The sequence below is a fragment of the Trachurus japonicus genome, chromosome 23 (assembly GCF_045865225.1).
Source record: "Trachurus japonicus isolate A0001 chromosome 23, Traja_1.0".
Classification (NCBI taxonomy): domain Eukaryota; kingdom Metazoa; phylum Chordata; class Actinopteri; order Carangiformes; family Carangidae; genus Trachurus; species Trachurus japonicus.
In genome coordinates, this window is record NC_140929.1 from 24,993,693 (window position 1) to 25,010,533 (window position 16,841).

A 16,841-nucleotide genomic window follows, 5' to 3' on the forward strand; every position below is an offset into this window, starting at 1 on the left:
GGGATTTTCCTTTTCTACTGGTAAGTATCACGGAACATATCCCGTAAACTTCTGCGTTAAAAAAAGCGTGTTTGCCTATCAAAACAGTGGGTCATTTTGACAGTGTCGTATTGTATATCACAGCTCTGTGGGAGTCCAGAGATAGATTTACATCATGCTATAAAAAAAATGAAAAAGCTTTTTCAGATCAAGTGCAACTTTAGCATACTTGCTTTTGAAAATAATTTAATTTCTTAAATTTACAGATGGCTTAGTAAGAGCAAAGACAACCCTCCCTTGTCTTTTTCTCATTGCCAAAAAAATATCTAACACACCCACTGGTTTAGACATAACAAATTGCAGGATTCCTCCCCCAGCCTTTAGGCTTTCTTCGGCATGAGTTTCTCACCAATGCCTTCTACCTTCTACCAAGACTTTTGTGGTTGCAATGTTGAATGTTGTCCAAAGTCGCTCAATCAAAGTAGTCCTCTATATCAATGTCAGGGTTGAGCAACTCCTCTCCATAAGGTGTCAGATCCATCTGGTTGAGGATTAGGTTCTCAAAGGTCTCCTCCAAGTCTGTTTCCCCGATCAGCACCGCTCCTACCATCCTCCCTCCGCTGAGAACCACCTGGAACAGAAATCCAAGAGTAAACTGCATGAATATACAAACTAAACTAAATTAGAAATTAAGATTTCCCCTGCTGCTGAGGGAAAGTACAAACATCTTCAGGTGCTACTTCAGGTGCGACTGACCAAAGGTTTTAAAGTCTTAGTTTGTGCCTGACTCAAACCTGGCATTAGATCATACACATAAAAGAACAGTGGTTCCTTTCACATGCTTACAAAAAATTAAAAAACATGTTTATGTCATGGCATATTTTCCAGATGCCACTGGAACAACAAGAAAGGCTTACATACTCAAAAGCAGTTTCCGTTTTCATATCACTTACAAAGAAGTCACAGTTCCCTGAGTTTGTGTGGAGGATAACAAACTCATTGTTTATGCTAGTGAGTCAGTAAAAATAGACTGACACTGTAAAATCATTGGAACAATCAACACACCAAGTCCATTTATACTTATTTTCTTATTCTCATCACCTTGACATACTCCTGGCCTTTGGTACAACGCACCAGCAGCTCCTGGTCGGGCCCCAGCCCCTGCCCATTAAACTTTCCCAGCAGGACCACCTGTGGCATGACCAGAAGACAGGAAGTTGTTAGTGAGCTCAGAGAATCAGAGAGGAGAACTCTGTAGCATTGTAAAAATGACCTTGAAGATTGGTGGAGGTAATGGAAAACAGTTGTAACTTGCATGGTAGATGATTAACATATCGGTTATAAATAAATAGCCTGCAGTTAAACCACACACCTTGTAGTTGAAGAATTTGGTGATGTGTGAGAAGAGCTCGAAGCAGAAGTCCAGTTCTATCGGTTCTGACAGGACGTGTGCCGACATGCAACGGCCTGCGTACCAGCCCATCTGACGGGCCTGGGTCCACAGACGCATCTGTGTACAACACACACACACACAATAACTTTTGTATATCAGGCACTTTTGCTACAAGACAAAATGATTATTTTGTATACTGTTTTTTTTTTGTGTTCGTTAAACATTTTCAATCTTATCTCACTTGAATTCAAATACTTGTTCATGTATAACTATCATATCAAGGATCACAAGCTTGTCTTTCAGCTTTGGTAAATGGTTTACAGCTCATGTGTCTAATTAATGATTAAATAATTCATTTCTGTTGCTTTTAATAATTCACATTGGTAGAGCTGTTAATACTAATGTAAGAAATGAAAGTGAATGGGCTTAAAGTAGTTTGTAAGCAGAACTGAAAGATAAAAGTTAAAAATTGACATCACTTAGTCTGAAGGCAGTAACCCCATTATGTTATTTTGTTTCTAAAGATGCCAAGCCAGAGGAGAAATTTCTTAGTGAATGAATGAATTTGTCTGTTAGCATACCTGCTGCCACAGTGGACTGTGTTCCCAGCATGCCGTGCAAACATCTCCTGCGGCATAGACGTCTGGTTCTGATGTCAACATGTGATCATCAACCTGCAGGCCACCATCGTCTGCAAGTGCAAACTAAACACATACAAAGTAGTGAGCATTATTACAAGCCAGTATATGACTGATATTTCTGTTGTGATAATTGAAACGAGGGGGTGTTAGTGGCTGGACACCAGGGTGATGACTGCTCATCTGTCCTTTAGTGACATCTAGAGGCGTTAAAACACAACTGCTGAGAAACCTACATGACTTTCTGTGTCTGATGAAGCCTACTAGCTCAACTTTCACTAGCAGATCTTAACTGATAACTTCATCAATAGATGATCTTAAAGGCTGTGGGAGAAATATGTACAAGGCCACTTTCATCCAACCATTGGATCATTAACATTTACTTGAGTACTGTACTTAGAAATGTATGTATGAGTATTTGAAATTTACCTGAGTATTATTTTTGGGGAATTAAAGACATACAGCAAAAACAGAAATATTGTATTTCTTGAAATTTTTTGTTAATGTCAACCAAAGCCTTTAGTCAGTTTAATACATTTTCATTCATTTTGAAATATGTGTTCAAATGCTTAATTTTTGGACAAGCTCAGATTGAAATTTAATAGTTTACTGTGTTTACCACATCTAAACTTAAACACTGCTATGCTGTTAATAGTAAAAAGGCTGTTCTTTGTTCTTTTGTTGACTCAACCTACTTCTGAATACTGATTTTTTAAAGCATGTACTCCAATAGCTACTTCCACTCAACAAAAGGTTTGATTAACAGCTTCCTCTTATATTGAAGTACTTAAGCTGTGTACTTTGTCCAACTCTGCTGGTATTACATCAAATCCAACTTTATGGTCTGGTGTAGTGCTGGTGTAGGAGAGCTCATTTGTCCTTCATGTAGTAACATCCTACAGTAATGTTCCTCATTAGGCACAGTTGTGACTTGTGTAGTTATGAGTTATTTTGCATTTGGCTGAGTTCACTCACATTGTTGCCATGGAGAAATGGTTCCGTGTTTGGCACGACACCAGTGGCACTGACCACAAAATCACAGCCAAATGTCTTTCCATTGGTCAGCTGGACGTAAACTGGCCAGGATCCTACTGAGAGAGAAGAAAAGCTGAAAGAATGAAAAGGAGGGGGGGGTAACAATTAGAGGACAAGTCCGAGCAGCAAATCTAGTTCTCACCGTTCTCAGGTCTGAGTGTTTGTTGTTGGGAATCGAGCAGCTCCTCAGAGGTGAAGATCTTTTCCACCTCACACTGGTATTCCACTGAAACTCTGTGGGACACCTGAGCACACGCCAAACCAGAGAAGAGACTCAGGAGAACAGGAACATAAGGTCAACACCGTTACAGATTTGTTCGCAGCGGGTATTTCGCACACAAACAGACTCCACACAAGCTGACCTACATGCTTAACGTAGCAAAGGTGCAAGCGCTGTCTCACCTGTTCGGCTCCTCGGAGAGCTATTCCTTCATGCCAGTCTGGACCCAGAGCGCTACCTGGCTCTGTAGGACCAGAACCGTGCCTGCGTGAAGTTCTATCTGGGAGAGGACAGACACATTAAACACCTCAGTAATACAATATGTATCAAAATAAAATGAGCGCCCAACATCCCAGGAAGAGATTTCACTGCAGCATAAGAGAAGATTAGATAAACATCAAGATGAAGACCTGCGGTGAAGGTCTGTGATGCTCCAGCTGCCGGTTCCTCTGTGGTGTAGCGAGGCCTCTTACAGGGAGCGTCCCTCTCGGGTTTGTCAGCTTCCAGTGACGGGATGAGGAACTGGGCCGCTCCTGGGTCAAAAAAAGTATTTCCTATGGCCTTGTCCTTCACAGCCCAGATCACCTCACAGCCTTCCACCTCATACCTGCACAGAGAACATTTATTATCAGTGAATGAACGGACGGGAAGTGTAGGCTGTCAAATAAAACCTTTAAATGCAGTTTTTTTAACCAGGTCAAAGAAATAAGAAAACAGTCGACATGGTCTCTTACTCACACTAATTCCAAGGCTATTCCACCATTTCCAACAACTACAATTATCTTTGCTTTAGATAACCGCTTCTGAAACTCCTGAAATACAAACACAAGAAATCTGGTGAGAAACCACATAATAATAAAAATCACTGATATTAAAATTCTATCAAAAGTCAAACTTTTTAACTGTCTTGTGTGAATCACCACAGTAAGTGTGCATCTGGGATTTATCTCAAAATAAGATTTTACGGGCATATAAAGTTGTCATCGAGTGCATATCCCATTGTTAATTATTCTACTGGCAGTTTATGATACAGAGTAACAGTTTTTGAAATTTACTTTTAAAATGAATGTGTGATATGATCAGGCCTGGTAGAGTTTCCTTCTTTGAGCTCCCTACTTGTACAAACACAACAAGATGTTTGGGGGGGGGGGGGCGAACAAGGGACAGGTATTGCTGATGGGGAAGCACACAATTCTTTGACCGTGACATGATGTGCCGTGGCTGAGAGGTAGATGTTTAGTTTGAATTGTGTATAGTAAGAACAAATAAATCCTTTTGTGGTTAACAGTGAAACTTCGTTTGGACAATGGTTTCATCGCACCCATGCACACGTCAATTTATGAGCTATGTCAGCAACAGCGGTGACTTACTTTTTATTGATTTGGTCAGAGGAAGAGAAAGGCCACTACAATGTTGTTGTAGCTGCAGCAGCCAGATGCACATTTTGTACAAAGAACAAGGATCTGCACAACAACTTTCAGACTTTCAGACAGTAATGTTAATAACAACACAAACATCCAGAGGGATGGGGTCGTACCTGGGCACTGTCTGTGTCCCGTATCCCCAGCACATAAGGGTTTTCCTGGGTTAGGAGCTTAGGTCTGCCCCCGCTGCAGATACACAGATTCTCATAACCAAAAATGCGTCCATCTGTGGTTTCCACAGTCTGAGAAGGGAGGGAAGTAAACTTCGTTAGAACTTGTGATTAATTCTATCTCCAAGCTACAGTTGTTGTTTCTCATCATTCACTTCAAGAAAATGCTGATGTGATTTCGGACACAAAAGTAATTCACCTTTGGTCACACTTTTACTAATCATTATCACAGTCCTGTTACATTAGAGTACATGTTGTAGCCACATGTCCACAAGGTGGCAATAGTAGATAAATACCAAACAGGCTGGCATATGTTGCAGGAAACCACTGCATTCTGATACATACTGTAATTCTTCAGAAGAAAACAGCTAATTAAGAATCACAGCGTATAGCTTTTACTGGAACAATTGTGACATATGGGATCCATAATTATGAGACAATTTACAAGCAGGCCCTGTTACCGGTACTTATTAAATTAACATACAACAAATTCATAGTCACATTATAACTTCAGTCTGACAATTTATGCTACTTTCTGCAAATAGATACTCACATGTGATTGTGTGTGAAGTGATTTGACAGCAGAGTGGATGACAGTCAGGTTGGGGAATTTTCCTCCCAAAACACTGGATGGTTGCTCCTCTACATCGAACTCCTCCAGCGTCTTTGACACCTTCATAAAGAATAATGACAATGAAAAATGTTGAAAGATCCATTCATTTAAAGCAACTTACTTAGACAGTTAAGACATCATGTTCATGATGCAAAAAAATGTGTTTGATCTTCTCCGTGTCATTGTTGATGTTGTAATTATGTGGTAGATCACCTTACATATAGAGAGAGGGAGACCCATTGGAAAACAAAACCATATTGCTGCCTTCATCATCATCATCCTGACCTGTTTATAGTTGGTCACTGCCTTGATATGGGCACCTGCTGTGATCAGAGCCACCTCAGCTGACGGAGTCTGGGATGACAGCTGTCAATAAAGATTTAGACTCATGTTAAGTAGATTCATCATAAACACAACAGTAGTAAACAAAAGCTTTTATATCTAAGTTCATAAATGCATTTTTTTCTTTTTGCAGAGTTATCTCGTCCTTATCAATGCATTTTCACCTGCTCAACACACGTCACACCCGCGATACCACCTCCTACGACCACAAACTGAAACGTTTTCTCCACTTTATCTTCCATTCCTTTTACACAAAGCTAAGCTAACGGGCTAAGCTATTTCACTAAGCCGCGCATTTTCCGACGGCAAAACACTCTTACACTCTCTTTGTCTGTTAATATAGACTCGCTGATAAACATTTAAGACCCAGCGTCTTCTTGTTTAGGGTCAAAATGCTTATAGCAATCTGTTGTGATATGTAACCGGGCTAAAGGTCTACAGCACATGAGACTGACTAAAGTAACTTCCGTGTTTACAAATAACTACGGCAAGCAGCAGGTACAATTTCTATGCGTGCGAACCTGCGAACTTGGCATGATGTACTAAACATGAGCCACAGGCGTTTGTTGGCCGCTAAAGTCGATACTAACAAGACTTTCCTATTACAATCGGTTATTTGCCATGTAAACTAAATATTTAAATACATAACTCAATTAATGTCAACTCCTCAGACTGACGACATAAACTCTACAGTTCAAGCTGTGTAGTGAAAATGTTAATTGTCCTACTGTAATTGTGTTTTGACGAGCAGTTTATGTGAATGCATCACCTATAGTGTAGCTATGTATTGGCCACGTGCTGTCATGGCACTTAAAAAGTGATGAAATTGAAGGTATGGATTGAGTTTTTATGATATAAAAATAGTCTGAATAAGAATATATTTGTCCTAACTGAAGTGAACTTTAGAATGTTTATTTTTATTTCTTCAATATAATATTCCCATTTCATTTCAATATAGTTTTAGTTACAAATGTAGACAGTAGGCTACACAAATGCATAGAATTATGCTTATCTGTATACAGTTATTTTGAAAACATTGTTTAACTTGAACACAAAAATGATTAAAAAAAACAAACAAAACAAAAAACACTTTACACAATTTATTTCCTAGGGAGATGTAACACAAAATAAATAGAATTCAATAACTTATCTTTCCCTGCAACATATGTCGATAACACATTTATAAATAAGTTCCCACTTCAAAGTCTTTCTCACAATGACATTTGATGCCTGAATTTTTGACACCTGTGAACCACACATTATCATAAAGGACTGTTGCTACACACTGGTACTGTTTGGTCGTCTGTTTACAAAGTGAGCGTGCCAGTCTGCATCACTTTTATTTTTTTAGATTCTTCTATTTCTCAGGGCCTCTGTCAGCATGGTTTGCATAACCTCCTTGGTTGAGTATAGTGGCAGGTCCAGCCAGGAGAAACATGTGTGTGTCTCAGGGAGGCACTGATCAGCTGGGAGCTCCATCACTTGTTGAACCCTGATTGTCATCTTGATGTTTTCCAGACCGAGAACAGACACCCTCTCAAAACCCGTCAGAAACCCTAATGAAGAGAAAAGCGGTCAGTAAGATCCTCTCATTTTGAATTTAAAAAGTTGAAAATTTGTAGTATATTCTTGTAGTTGAATTACTGTACTTACAAAGAAACGTTGTCTTCTGCTCCTCAGTTAGTTCATCAAAAACCTCCCAAAACATCTGTACAGTGGGATGGTCAACATGGTACTCTCCCTCATAGCTTGTGTTCTAATTAAAATGAAAGAGACCATTAAAATGACTCCAGGCAGGCTGTTTTTTTCAGTATTTACGTAAAGAACCAGGTGGAGCTCATGTTTTGAATCTATACCTGCTTCAGCTTTTCCCAGTCATAGAAGTCTTTGCCCACGAGCACGTCATACAGCTCCTTTGGTTGGAACAGTTTTACCAGTTTCGGTTCACACACTTGGAAGAAGCCTCTCTCAAACTCCAAAAACACACTCTCCACTGATGTGTTGAAAGCATGATTCACATAGGCGTCCACATACTCCTCCCTTTTTAATAGATACAAATACAGTATAACTGAATAAAGTGTAAAAAACCAAAAATATCTGATTACATTCTGATCCTTCTCTGCACTCTGTTTCATGATGTATTAAATGTGCATGTGTATTGTATCATATTGTGACCTAATCTATCCATGCATTTCACATTGGGCAGTGTAACAAATTATTTTCCTGGTCCTTACTTATTTTGACCTGTCAGTGGTTTTGCAGGATTTTCAGGATCAAGGTCAACCTTTGTGCCATCCCAGTCGATCTTTTGGAAAATAGAAGAGAGATAGGCTATCACTGTTTTAGGAACTGATAATAATTGGTCAGTTGAATATCAGAAAGAGGATAATTGAGAAGTTACTGGTCACCTGGATAAAAACACTTACATTAAAATCCAAATACAGGCTTTCTATGTCCTCATCTTCATAGTCTTCCAGGATGTCCTGCAGACTCCTTGATATACAATAAAAACAACATTAAAGCATAAATGACACTGTTCAATATTTACAGCAAGGTCTAAAAATCAGCACCAAAACCTTCATGTTTGTGTAATTTAAATTCACATTAGTTTTCTCTTACTTTCCAAGAGATGGATCGAACTCCATCATGTCCTCCAGTGAAGGCTTTACACCGACCAGTTTCTTGAACAGAGCCAGTGGGAAGGGTAGGTGTATGATGCACTTGTTGTAAAAAGCCAATCCACACAAAACCCCAAACAGGAAGTATCTCTGGGGCGTCTGCTTTGCCTGTTGTTGATGGTAGAGACAGTTTAAATAATCTGAAATCCAGTTTACACAATGCTTTAATACATGATAGATGTTTGCACTTTAAAAAAAATGTAACTCAATATTGTTTCATCATTGCATATTATCAGATGGAAATCCAATGGATAAAGTGAACCATGAGTATTTTCATTGTTATTTTCCTGTATGAGGATCTGAATTCTTACTCTGGAAGGGAACCATGCCACTGTTTTGGAGTCATTGAACATGAACATCCCAGAGTCATCTGACACCATCTCATGAAAGACTTTATGAAAAAGGTCTTTGTTTTGGATGTTGTCAAATTCATTGTTACCATCAAAACAGACCTAGAAGACAAAAGGATACAATGATTTAGTATATATCAGTGTTGACTCAATAATAAAGCAGTAATGCAATGACTCCGACCACACTATTTCTATCACATCAAAATGACATATTTACCACAAGTGGCCTTTTGTAGTCACTGTGATCAACAGACTCCAGATGTTTAAAGGTGTCGTCTAAAGTTGCTGCTCGTTTCAGGTGCACTTCACAAAGCAGTTCTCGAGGCAGGAGAAAATCACACCCATTTTCCAAGTAGTAATTCCACCAAAAGCTACCCATTGTTTCTCTCTATAATAATGAATAACAATTCACAGTTAAAGGCTTGTTTTTCAATTACTGTTTTCCAGATTGATAAGCAACTTGTATTCTTTTGGACACAAGTAACACACACATTTCTTGGATAATATTTCATGTAAGACTATTTCTCATAAGGCACAGACTTTAATTACCATGGTGTCCTCTGTATACATCTCAAAAACAGTTTTTTTTGATTGCAGACTCATCACAGTTGGAAAACCACAAAGGATAAGTGGCTCAGCATGTGCACTCTAAAAGAAGCATTTAAATTTAAAAATATGATGGATGGATATGACAACCATTGAAGCTCAGACATAGACAGTGGAGATCAGAAATTATTTTATTTTACCCTGTGTATCAACTGTGAATGCCAAAGCTGCAGGTCCTCATAGAGAAAGTCTTCATTGATCAGGAGACAAAAATCACTTTCTTGTATCCTTCGAGATTCCGGGGTCCGGCTGTTGACCTTTAAAACAAGTGTTTTTTTTAATCAGGTGAAACATTCAACAAAGATGTAGGTGTAGGATTATACTGTGTGACAGAGATTGATACTAACATTGTACATGTACTGGAGGACTAGTAGCAGATTTTGGACTCCAGAGTTGCGAGGAACAGGCTTTAAGGACAGAATGACTGAGAGGGCCTGCTTCCACACCTTCACATATCTGATCGTGGTGGAGGCCGAATGTGAAAACAACCACGCCTCTGAGAAAGACAAGGTGGAGATATGCAAACATCAGTCTCAGTGAGCATCCCACAGCTGAGCAGACGGCAACTTAAATCCACTGTCTCTTGATTCAATGTGATAAAAAGACAGTGTGCAGCTGTCACAGTACCTATGACCTGCAGACTTTCTGGAGGCAAGCTCAGTAGTGCTGCAGCAACCGCCTCTGCAAGCTTGGTGTTCTCTTGCTTTTTGTGATTCTGAATCACATATAGAAACTCATGGAGAAGTAGAAAGATCCTCATGCCCTCCACTCCCACTGGTGTCACATTAGAGGAGAGAGGCAACTGCAGCAAAGCAGCTTCTACCTGTTCATTTGAAAACAATTTCAAATAATTACTACAGCACCCATTTGAAACAGTGGCATAGATATTCAGACTTACAGGTACAGGTTACATAGTGTACAACTCATTTACCTCTGCCAAGACATCATCCCTCACCACCAGTTTCACGAAAGCACTTTGTGCAAGTTCCAAGTTCAAGCCGTGGTAGTTTGTTGATGTCTGGAAATGTTTGTCTTTGCTAAGAGGAAAAAAAACAGACACTCACTAGCTCCACATCCACAATAGCAGCTTTGTAGGCTTATGGCTATGCTCATACAGTATAAGGTATAGCAAAGATATTAACATGGTCATAAGCTAAGATGCTACTTTACCATGATCATCCTCCTAGTTTAATGCATTACCATGCTAATATATGCTAATTAAGACTCAACACAAGGACATCTGAGGCAGATGGGAATGACCTTTTCATGGGTATTTGGTGATACCGAAGTATTGGAGACATTCTATTTTTGACTTGGTCATGGCACTAATAGATAATAAGGGGATCAGCAGATAGTATAAGTTATCACGGAGAAACTGTAAATTTATGAACCAAAATTCACCACAATGTCAATCCAGAAGGAACCCAAGGACCAATATCAAACCATAAGGGTCATCCGTAGAACCTTACTGCCACCTGGGCTGAGAAGTGAATTCAGTCATTCTACAATTCAGCACATAAATGATCATTATGTACTTCAGTACTGTGTGTAGGCCTACCTTTCCTCAAGGAAGCATTTGTTCAAACAGGATGCTGAGGAAAAGAACCTGCGGATTTCCCTGTAAAAAAGTTCACATTTATAAACCATTGCAATAAGAAAATAAATGTCAAAATACCTTTGGATCTAAAAGAATAATTACAGTCACGAAACATCAAACAAAAACAAAAAAAAATCAAACAGGTTACATAGTGAGAATATTAACAGCTGCTAGCGCATCACACTTAACTGTTTTATCTTCTTCCATGTCTTTGAATCACATTTCGAAGTCCATCTGTCAATCATGTCCGCAAGACAATGTTGTGTTTCGTTGCTGATTCCGTCTGTGTTTGACTCCTTGTAAGCTTCCTGCAACATAAACTAAATTATATGATATTCATTCACATTATTGTCCCGCAATCACACCTGAAATTGTATGTATCACGTTACCTCATCAGAGGAGCATGTTGCAAATGAAGAGTTTCCTCCTGCAAAGATGTTTCTAATTTTGAGACCATTTCTGCCGTCTGAAATGAGTATAGGTGTCAGAGTTACTTAATTGCATCCACATAAGTGAATTTAATTTGTATGTAGTACACTGAAATGTAGTTACTTTGTGGCAGTGCAACAGGTAGTGGCACAGATGGGTGGCTCTCATCTCCATGTCCCAGCTGCCCTTGCTCTGAACACCCAAAGGAGTAGACTATCTTGGAGCCAGTCAACACTAATGTGTGATGTCTGAGTAGATAATGTATGACAAACAGTGCATTTTCAGAAATAGACACAGATCAATTACCTCTTCCCTTTTTATAGTTCTCATCACAGCAGGTTCCAGGCCATATGTGATGATGTGAAATTCTTTCACCTAATTCAGGTTATTTATGGGGATCAATATTATGTCATTGCTTAGTTCTTTTACAAAGAAATCTGAATTATTTCAATAATAATAAGAGAGGAATATATGGTACCGTCCACATGCAATCTCGATGACCTTTGCCCCAAAGAGCTCTCCAACAAGACGAGGACGGAGTTCATTCCTGAATGAATTGTGTCCAAGCTGCCCATATTGACCGCTGCCAAATGTAAACACTGCACCATCCTGAGAGAGCAACCAGACAGCAAGAGATAGCCTACTGTTTAATTACATAGAAAAGTCACTGTTGAGGCCTTTGAAAAGAAATAAATAAAATAAAATAATAAAATATTTCATATCTGACTGTGCACTCAGGTGAATTAAATATAGTTTTAAACTAAGTACTTTAATCAAAGTAAATTTGTGTGATATATTTCATCACCAGCATTTTTTAAACTCACCTTTGTCAAAACAGCAGTGTGATCTTCTCCACATGAAATATGAAGAGTTTTCTTCTTGTTCAGGCAGTGAACTAGAGTTGGTGTGTGTCTGTCTATAGAGAAGAAATGAGCATTGATGTTTGCATGCAATGGGGTAAGAATTAGCTAGATTACTGTTGTAACAAAAAGAGACAACATGTTTACGTAAATACATATGGTATGGTTGTACAGCACCTGATGTGTCTCCCAGCCCGAGCTGCCCACAGTTGTTTCTGCCCCAGCTGAACACACCTCCAGACACAGAGAGGGCGAAGCTCTGCTCCCCCCCTGCAGCGATCTGGACCAGGGGCATCACTGACACACACTGGAGATGTTGGGGTGAGCTGGCACTGGGCTTCCTCTTCCCGAGCCCCAGCTGGCCCCTGGAGTCCTGCCCCCATGTGTACACCCGACCATCTGTGGAAAAATCATAATCACACTACAAAGTCTAGAAAGGTAAAATATGGGCTTTGCTTCCTAAAGAAGAAGATTTCACTTAAGGGATAGTAGCATTTTTTTAAAGTGGGGTTGTATGATCTACAAATAGCCCTAAGTACTTTAATTGCAGTAGAAGACTCTGCACTCCTCCCGTTAGCAACGCCAGCCCATAGCTTTACAACATACAGTGTTGTGAACAGACCCAAAGAAACGGCCTATTTTCACGGCCTAAAAGAGGTTTTACCTGGGAAAAAAATACAGTTCCATTGTTCGCTATAATATAATTTTTTCCAGCCCTTCAAAGGGCAGGAAAAACTACGAAGGAGTATTAGGGCCAGCCAAAAAAAAAAAAAAACAGCCAAAAAAAAAAAAAAATCCACGGCAAGGGAAAAAAGTAAGCAAAAAAAAAAAAAATCCGGCACAAGAAAAAAAAAAAAAAAGTCAGGCAAAAAAAAAAAAAAATCCGGCACAAGAAAAAAAAAAGTCAGGCAAAAAAAAAAATCAGGCAAAAAAAAAAAATCAAGCACAAGAAAAAAAAAAAGGCAGGCAAAAAAAACTGCAGAGGCTTGACCACGTACCACAACAAAGTGACAAGCAACTGTCGGCTCAATGACAGCAGCAGAGTGACAGACAGGCCAAACTCTGCAGCGCCATAAAAGTGAACAATAAAGCCGATTAACTTTGACTCAATGCCGGAGTATGACAATGAAAACAAGAAAACTTAAGCGGTAGGCCTACTTCAGAATCGGCACACGAATCACTTCCGTGTCCAACCCCTGTTGCTAACGTACAGCAATCAGCAACGCATGTTCTTCATTGCTGTCCCCCATATCTATGGCTGCCCCCCCCCCAAAACAAACACACACAATCATTTATAAGTTACATAGAGACGTTATATGAGCTAACGTTTAGCGTGACTAAACGTGACTGGAGACACCTCCGTGACTAGACCACCGCGATCCAGGTCTCTGCCTCCTCCTGTAGTATTTACAAATACAAATAGGCTACTATACAGGATAGGCCTATCTCCTCTCCTCCTCTCCTGTGGTATTTGTAGTATTTACAAATACTACTACAAGAGCCTGTCTGTCACTCTGCTGCTGTCATGGAGCAGTCAGTCGCTTGTCGCTTTGTTGTGGTACGTGGTCAAGCCTGCAGTTTTGTTTTGTTTTTTTGCCTGGCTTTTTTTTTTTCTTGTGCCGGATTTTTTTTTTTGGCTGGCTGGCCCCAGAGCGATAGATATAACATCGCTCTGGCTGGCCCTAATACTCCTTCGTAAAAAAAACCATAGACTGTAAAGTAAAAAACCATAGACAAACACAGTTTTTATTTGGACCTAACCAACTCACGTATCCCTCCGCCCAGGGTTAGCGCTCACCGATCAGCAGTTGGTTAGGTCCAAATAAAAACTGTGTTTTTCCTGCACTTTGAGGGGCTGGAAAAAATTATATTATAGCGAACAATGGAACTGTGTATTTTTTTTCAGGTAAAACCTCTTTTAGGCCGTGAAAATAGGCCGTTTCTTTGGGTCTGTTCACAACACTGTATGTCGTAAATCTCTGGGCAGGGCTATGGGCTGGCGTTGCTAACGGGAGGAGTGCAGAGAGTCTTCTACTGCAATTAAAGTACTTAGGGGCTATTTGTAGATCATACAACCCCACTTTAAAAAAAATGCTACTATCCCTTTAATATATTATGTTGCTCATGATTTAATATAAGTAGCTGCTCATGGTGTAGTAATGGAAATCCTAATGAATTTTAAAAGATGGTTCATATCTTTTTTTTAATGACAGAATTCCTTTTTGTTGTTTTGCATTGATGTAAACACACTTTTGAACATAATAAACAAGGTGAGTGAGAACAGATATTTTTCTTACTGTACCTTTGGTGAGGACAATTGAATGCTGCTTCCCACAAGCAACCTGAAAAACTGGAATGTTGCACAAAGCTTCCAGCGGCCTGAGAGAGCAGGAAAAAGGAAAGAACAGAGCTTACCTGGATGAAACCAATAGAGGACTTTATGTGCTGAGAAATGACTGACAATAATACAAATGTGAAACATCTAAAATATTTTACATTTAGCTATTGTAAATTCTTTACCTTGGAGTGAAAGGGGCACGAGTCGTGTCCACACAGAAAACTGTGCCTCTGTCTGACAGCAGTGTGACCAAGTCATCACCACAGCTCACAGCCTGGATCCTCTCTTCACACTTCACAAACTCTGTGGGTGAGGGACAAAGCAGAAGATAATGGGTGCAGAGTTTTGTGGTGTCAGTAGCCTATTAGTGCAAAAAGGACCAATGCATTTTTGCCAGAGCTTGGTCAGTAAGAGATGAACTCTATTAATTAAACAGGAAGTGATGCTCACTCTGTTTCCCTCTGACTCTTCCGCCGTCTCTGCTCTCGTTTGTGCGAACGATGAACGCATTTCCATCTGTTTTGACGAAAGCCAGCATAGAGCGACCAGCACACAGCTGGCTGATGTGGTAATCCAGGTTACTGAAGAGGTGGACCGCCGCTCCAGCTCCAGCGTCTCTCCTCCACGACCCGCGCTCCTCCCCCCATGAAAACATCTCTCTGGACTGAAGCTTGGCACCGCTGTCAGCTGTGTTTTTGTGACTCAGCTGAGCTGTCAGTCAGAAACGAAACTTAGACTGGAGTCAGCTGTGAGCGGTGAGGAAAACAAAACCTATCATGTGTGGGGTTTGTTTTCAAGCTGCAGCCTGCTGTAACACTGACGCACAGCCAGAGGAGTCAGAAAAATGAAAGTGAAACACTTTTAAAAAAGAAGAAAAAAAGTGATAGATGCAATGATCAGCTGTGTTTACATTTTTCGACTTGCTAGCGTAACAATTAGTAGTTTTCAAGTTAGGCCCGTGGCCCCTTGTGGGCTCCTGGGGGTCACTATATATTATATGGGTTATAGGGACCCTCAGCACATGGAAGAGGAATAAAAAAGAAAAAGTAGCCTATTAGTGCAAAAAGGATATATATATAATATATAAAAATTGTTTTATATGCATAACTTATATGCATAACTATATGCATAGCTCCCCCACTTCCATGTAGCAAGCTATAAACATTGAAATGCTTAGACCCATCTGTTTTACAGTAGTGCTGATAAGGCTCAGTGGGGAGAGTGTCTCCTGATAGGCTATTTAATAATATAAGATATCAGTAAGCCTACTGATATCTTTTATTATTAAATAGCCTATCAGTGCCTGCTTGTTAAAAAGCAGAAGTAAGTGGAATATTTGTGTTAAATAAGTCTTCTATCTTCCGACAGCAATCACTTATATAGAGTGTTTGGTCTGAAACACGGGTCTGTCAGTCACTCTGCTCTGTTGTAAGCCGAGGAGAAAACTTTCCTTGTATCCTACAACCTTTATCCAATGAGGAGAGAGAACAGCATAAAGGGGCGGTCCTCTCTGTGTGTGCAGCCAAGGGATGCACGTGAATGTGGTGATGTAGGGACGAGGGCGGGGACTGCTAACTCCATCGGCTGACAGGAAGTTAGCCGAAACCACCGGATCACTTACTTCTGCTTTAAATGCAGATATTTATGTCATGTGAAAGCAAAACTTACATCACTATGCCTCGTGTGTTTGTCAGTTGTGACTGAAAATGAATGTCGACCTATGTTAAAATCATTACAAACAGAATGACAATAAACTGTTGCAATAAACCTAATTGTCAAATGTGTTATGAATACGTATGTGGTTTTCAAATCTAAACACATAATAATAATGTGGTAGGCTAGGCTTGACAGAGTAAATGTACAGTACAGTCTGTTTGAGTAAGATACTGTAAAACAATATTATTCATGCTGCCGTCAACAACACAAAACATTTTTAACCTGATAAAGTGAAGGTGTTGATATAGGTATAGTGTTAGTCACTGCTAAAACACCCGTAAATCAATTATACAGTGAAAGAAGGTTACAGTCTTTTGTTTTGAAATTTGGTGTCAGAATGACCTTTTGGTTTATTTTTGGATCATAACGTATCACAATGTAACGTCAATGTCAGAGATTAACATGGCCACCGGGTCGTGAATCAGACCTAAAATTCCATCAGCGTTCATCAGC

The 16,841-nt window shown here is 39.7% G+C and overlaps 2 protein-coding genes across 3 annotated transcripts; both read right to left on the bottom strand.

Moving 5' to 3' along the window:
- Positions 1 to 208: 208 nt before the first annotated feature.
- Positions 209 to 6,303, bottom strand: pyroxd1 (pyridine nucleotide-disulphide oxidoreductase domain 1). Of its 2 annotated transcripts, none has more exons than XM_085769039.1 (13): positions 5,979 to 6,303; positions 5,758 to 5,838; positions 5,413 to 5,532; positions 4,803 to 4,931; positions 4,004 to 4,077; positions 3,676 to 3,872; positions 3,448 to 3,545; positions 3,188 to 3,290; positions 2,986 to 3,101; positions 1,954 to 2,076; positions 1,352 to 1,489; positions 1,081 to 1,170; positions 209 to 610 (listed from the first exon to the last, which is right to left on the bottom strand). In XM_085769039.1, exons 1-13 carry the CDS (start codon positions 6,054 to 6,056, stop codon positions 452 to 454), a joined length of 1,506 nt encoding a protein of 501 aa, XP_085625165.1. In that variant the 5' UTR covers positions 6,057 to 6,303; the 3' UTR covers positions 209 to 451. The 2 variants fall into 2 exon arrangements, with proteins under 2 accessions (XP_085625165.1, XP_085625166.1); XM_085769040.1 differs by having other exon boundaries at positions 2,986 to 3,098; positions 5,979 to 6,299.
- Positions 6,304 to 6,980: 677 nt separating this feature from the next.
- LOC146963105 (putative E3 ubiquitin-protein ligase HERC3) lies at positions 6,981 to 15,327 on the bottom strand. The gene is made up of 23 exons (XM_085769041.1): positions 15,123 to 15,327; positions 14,855 to 14,975; positions 14,637 to 14,713; positions 12,512 to 12,733; positions 12,299 to 12,390; positions 11,953 to 12,083; positions 11,598 to 11,722; positions 11,435 to 11,511; positions 11,235 to 11,353; positions 11,007 to 11,066; positions 10,380 to 10,485; positions 10,076 to 10,271; positions 9,796 to 9,944; positions 9,589 to 9,705; positions 9,392 to 9,490; positions 9,060 to 9,230; positions 8,804 to 8,944; positions 8,434 to 8,600; positions 8,241 to 8,307; positions 8,049 to 8,119; positions 7,671 to 7,854; positions 7,468 to 7,570; positions 6,981 to 7,370 (listed from the first exon to the last, which is right to left on the bottom strand). The coding sequence occupies exons 1-23, from the start codon at positions 15,325 to 15,327 to the stop codon at positions 7,162 to 7,164; spliced, it is 3,009 nt and encodes a 1,002-aa protein (XP_085625167.1). The 3' UTR covers positions 6,981 to 7,161.
- Between the last annotated feature and the right edge of the window lie 1,514 nt (positions 15,328 to 16,841).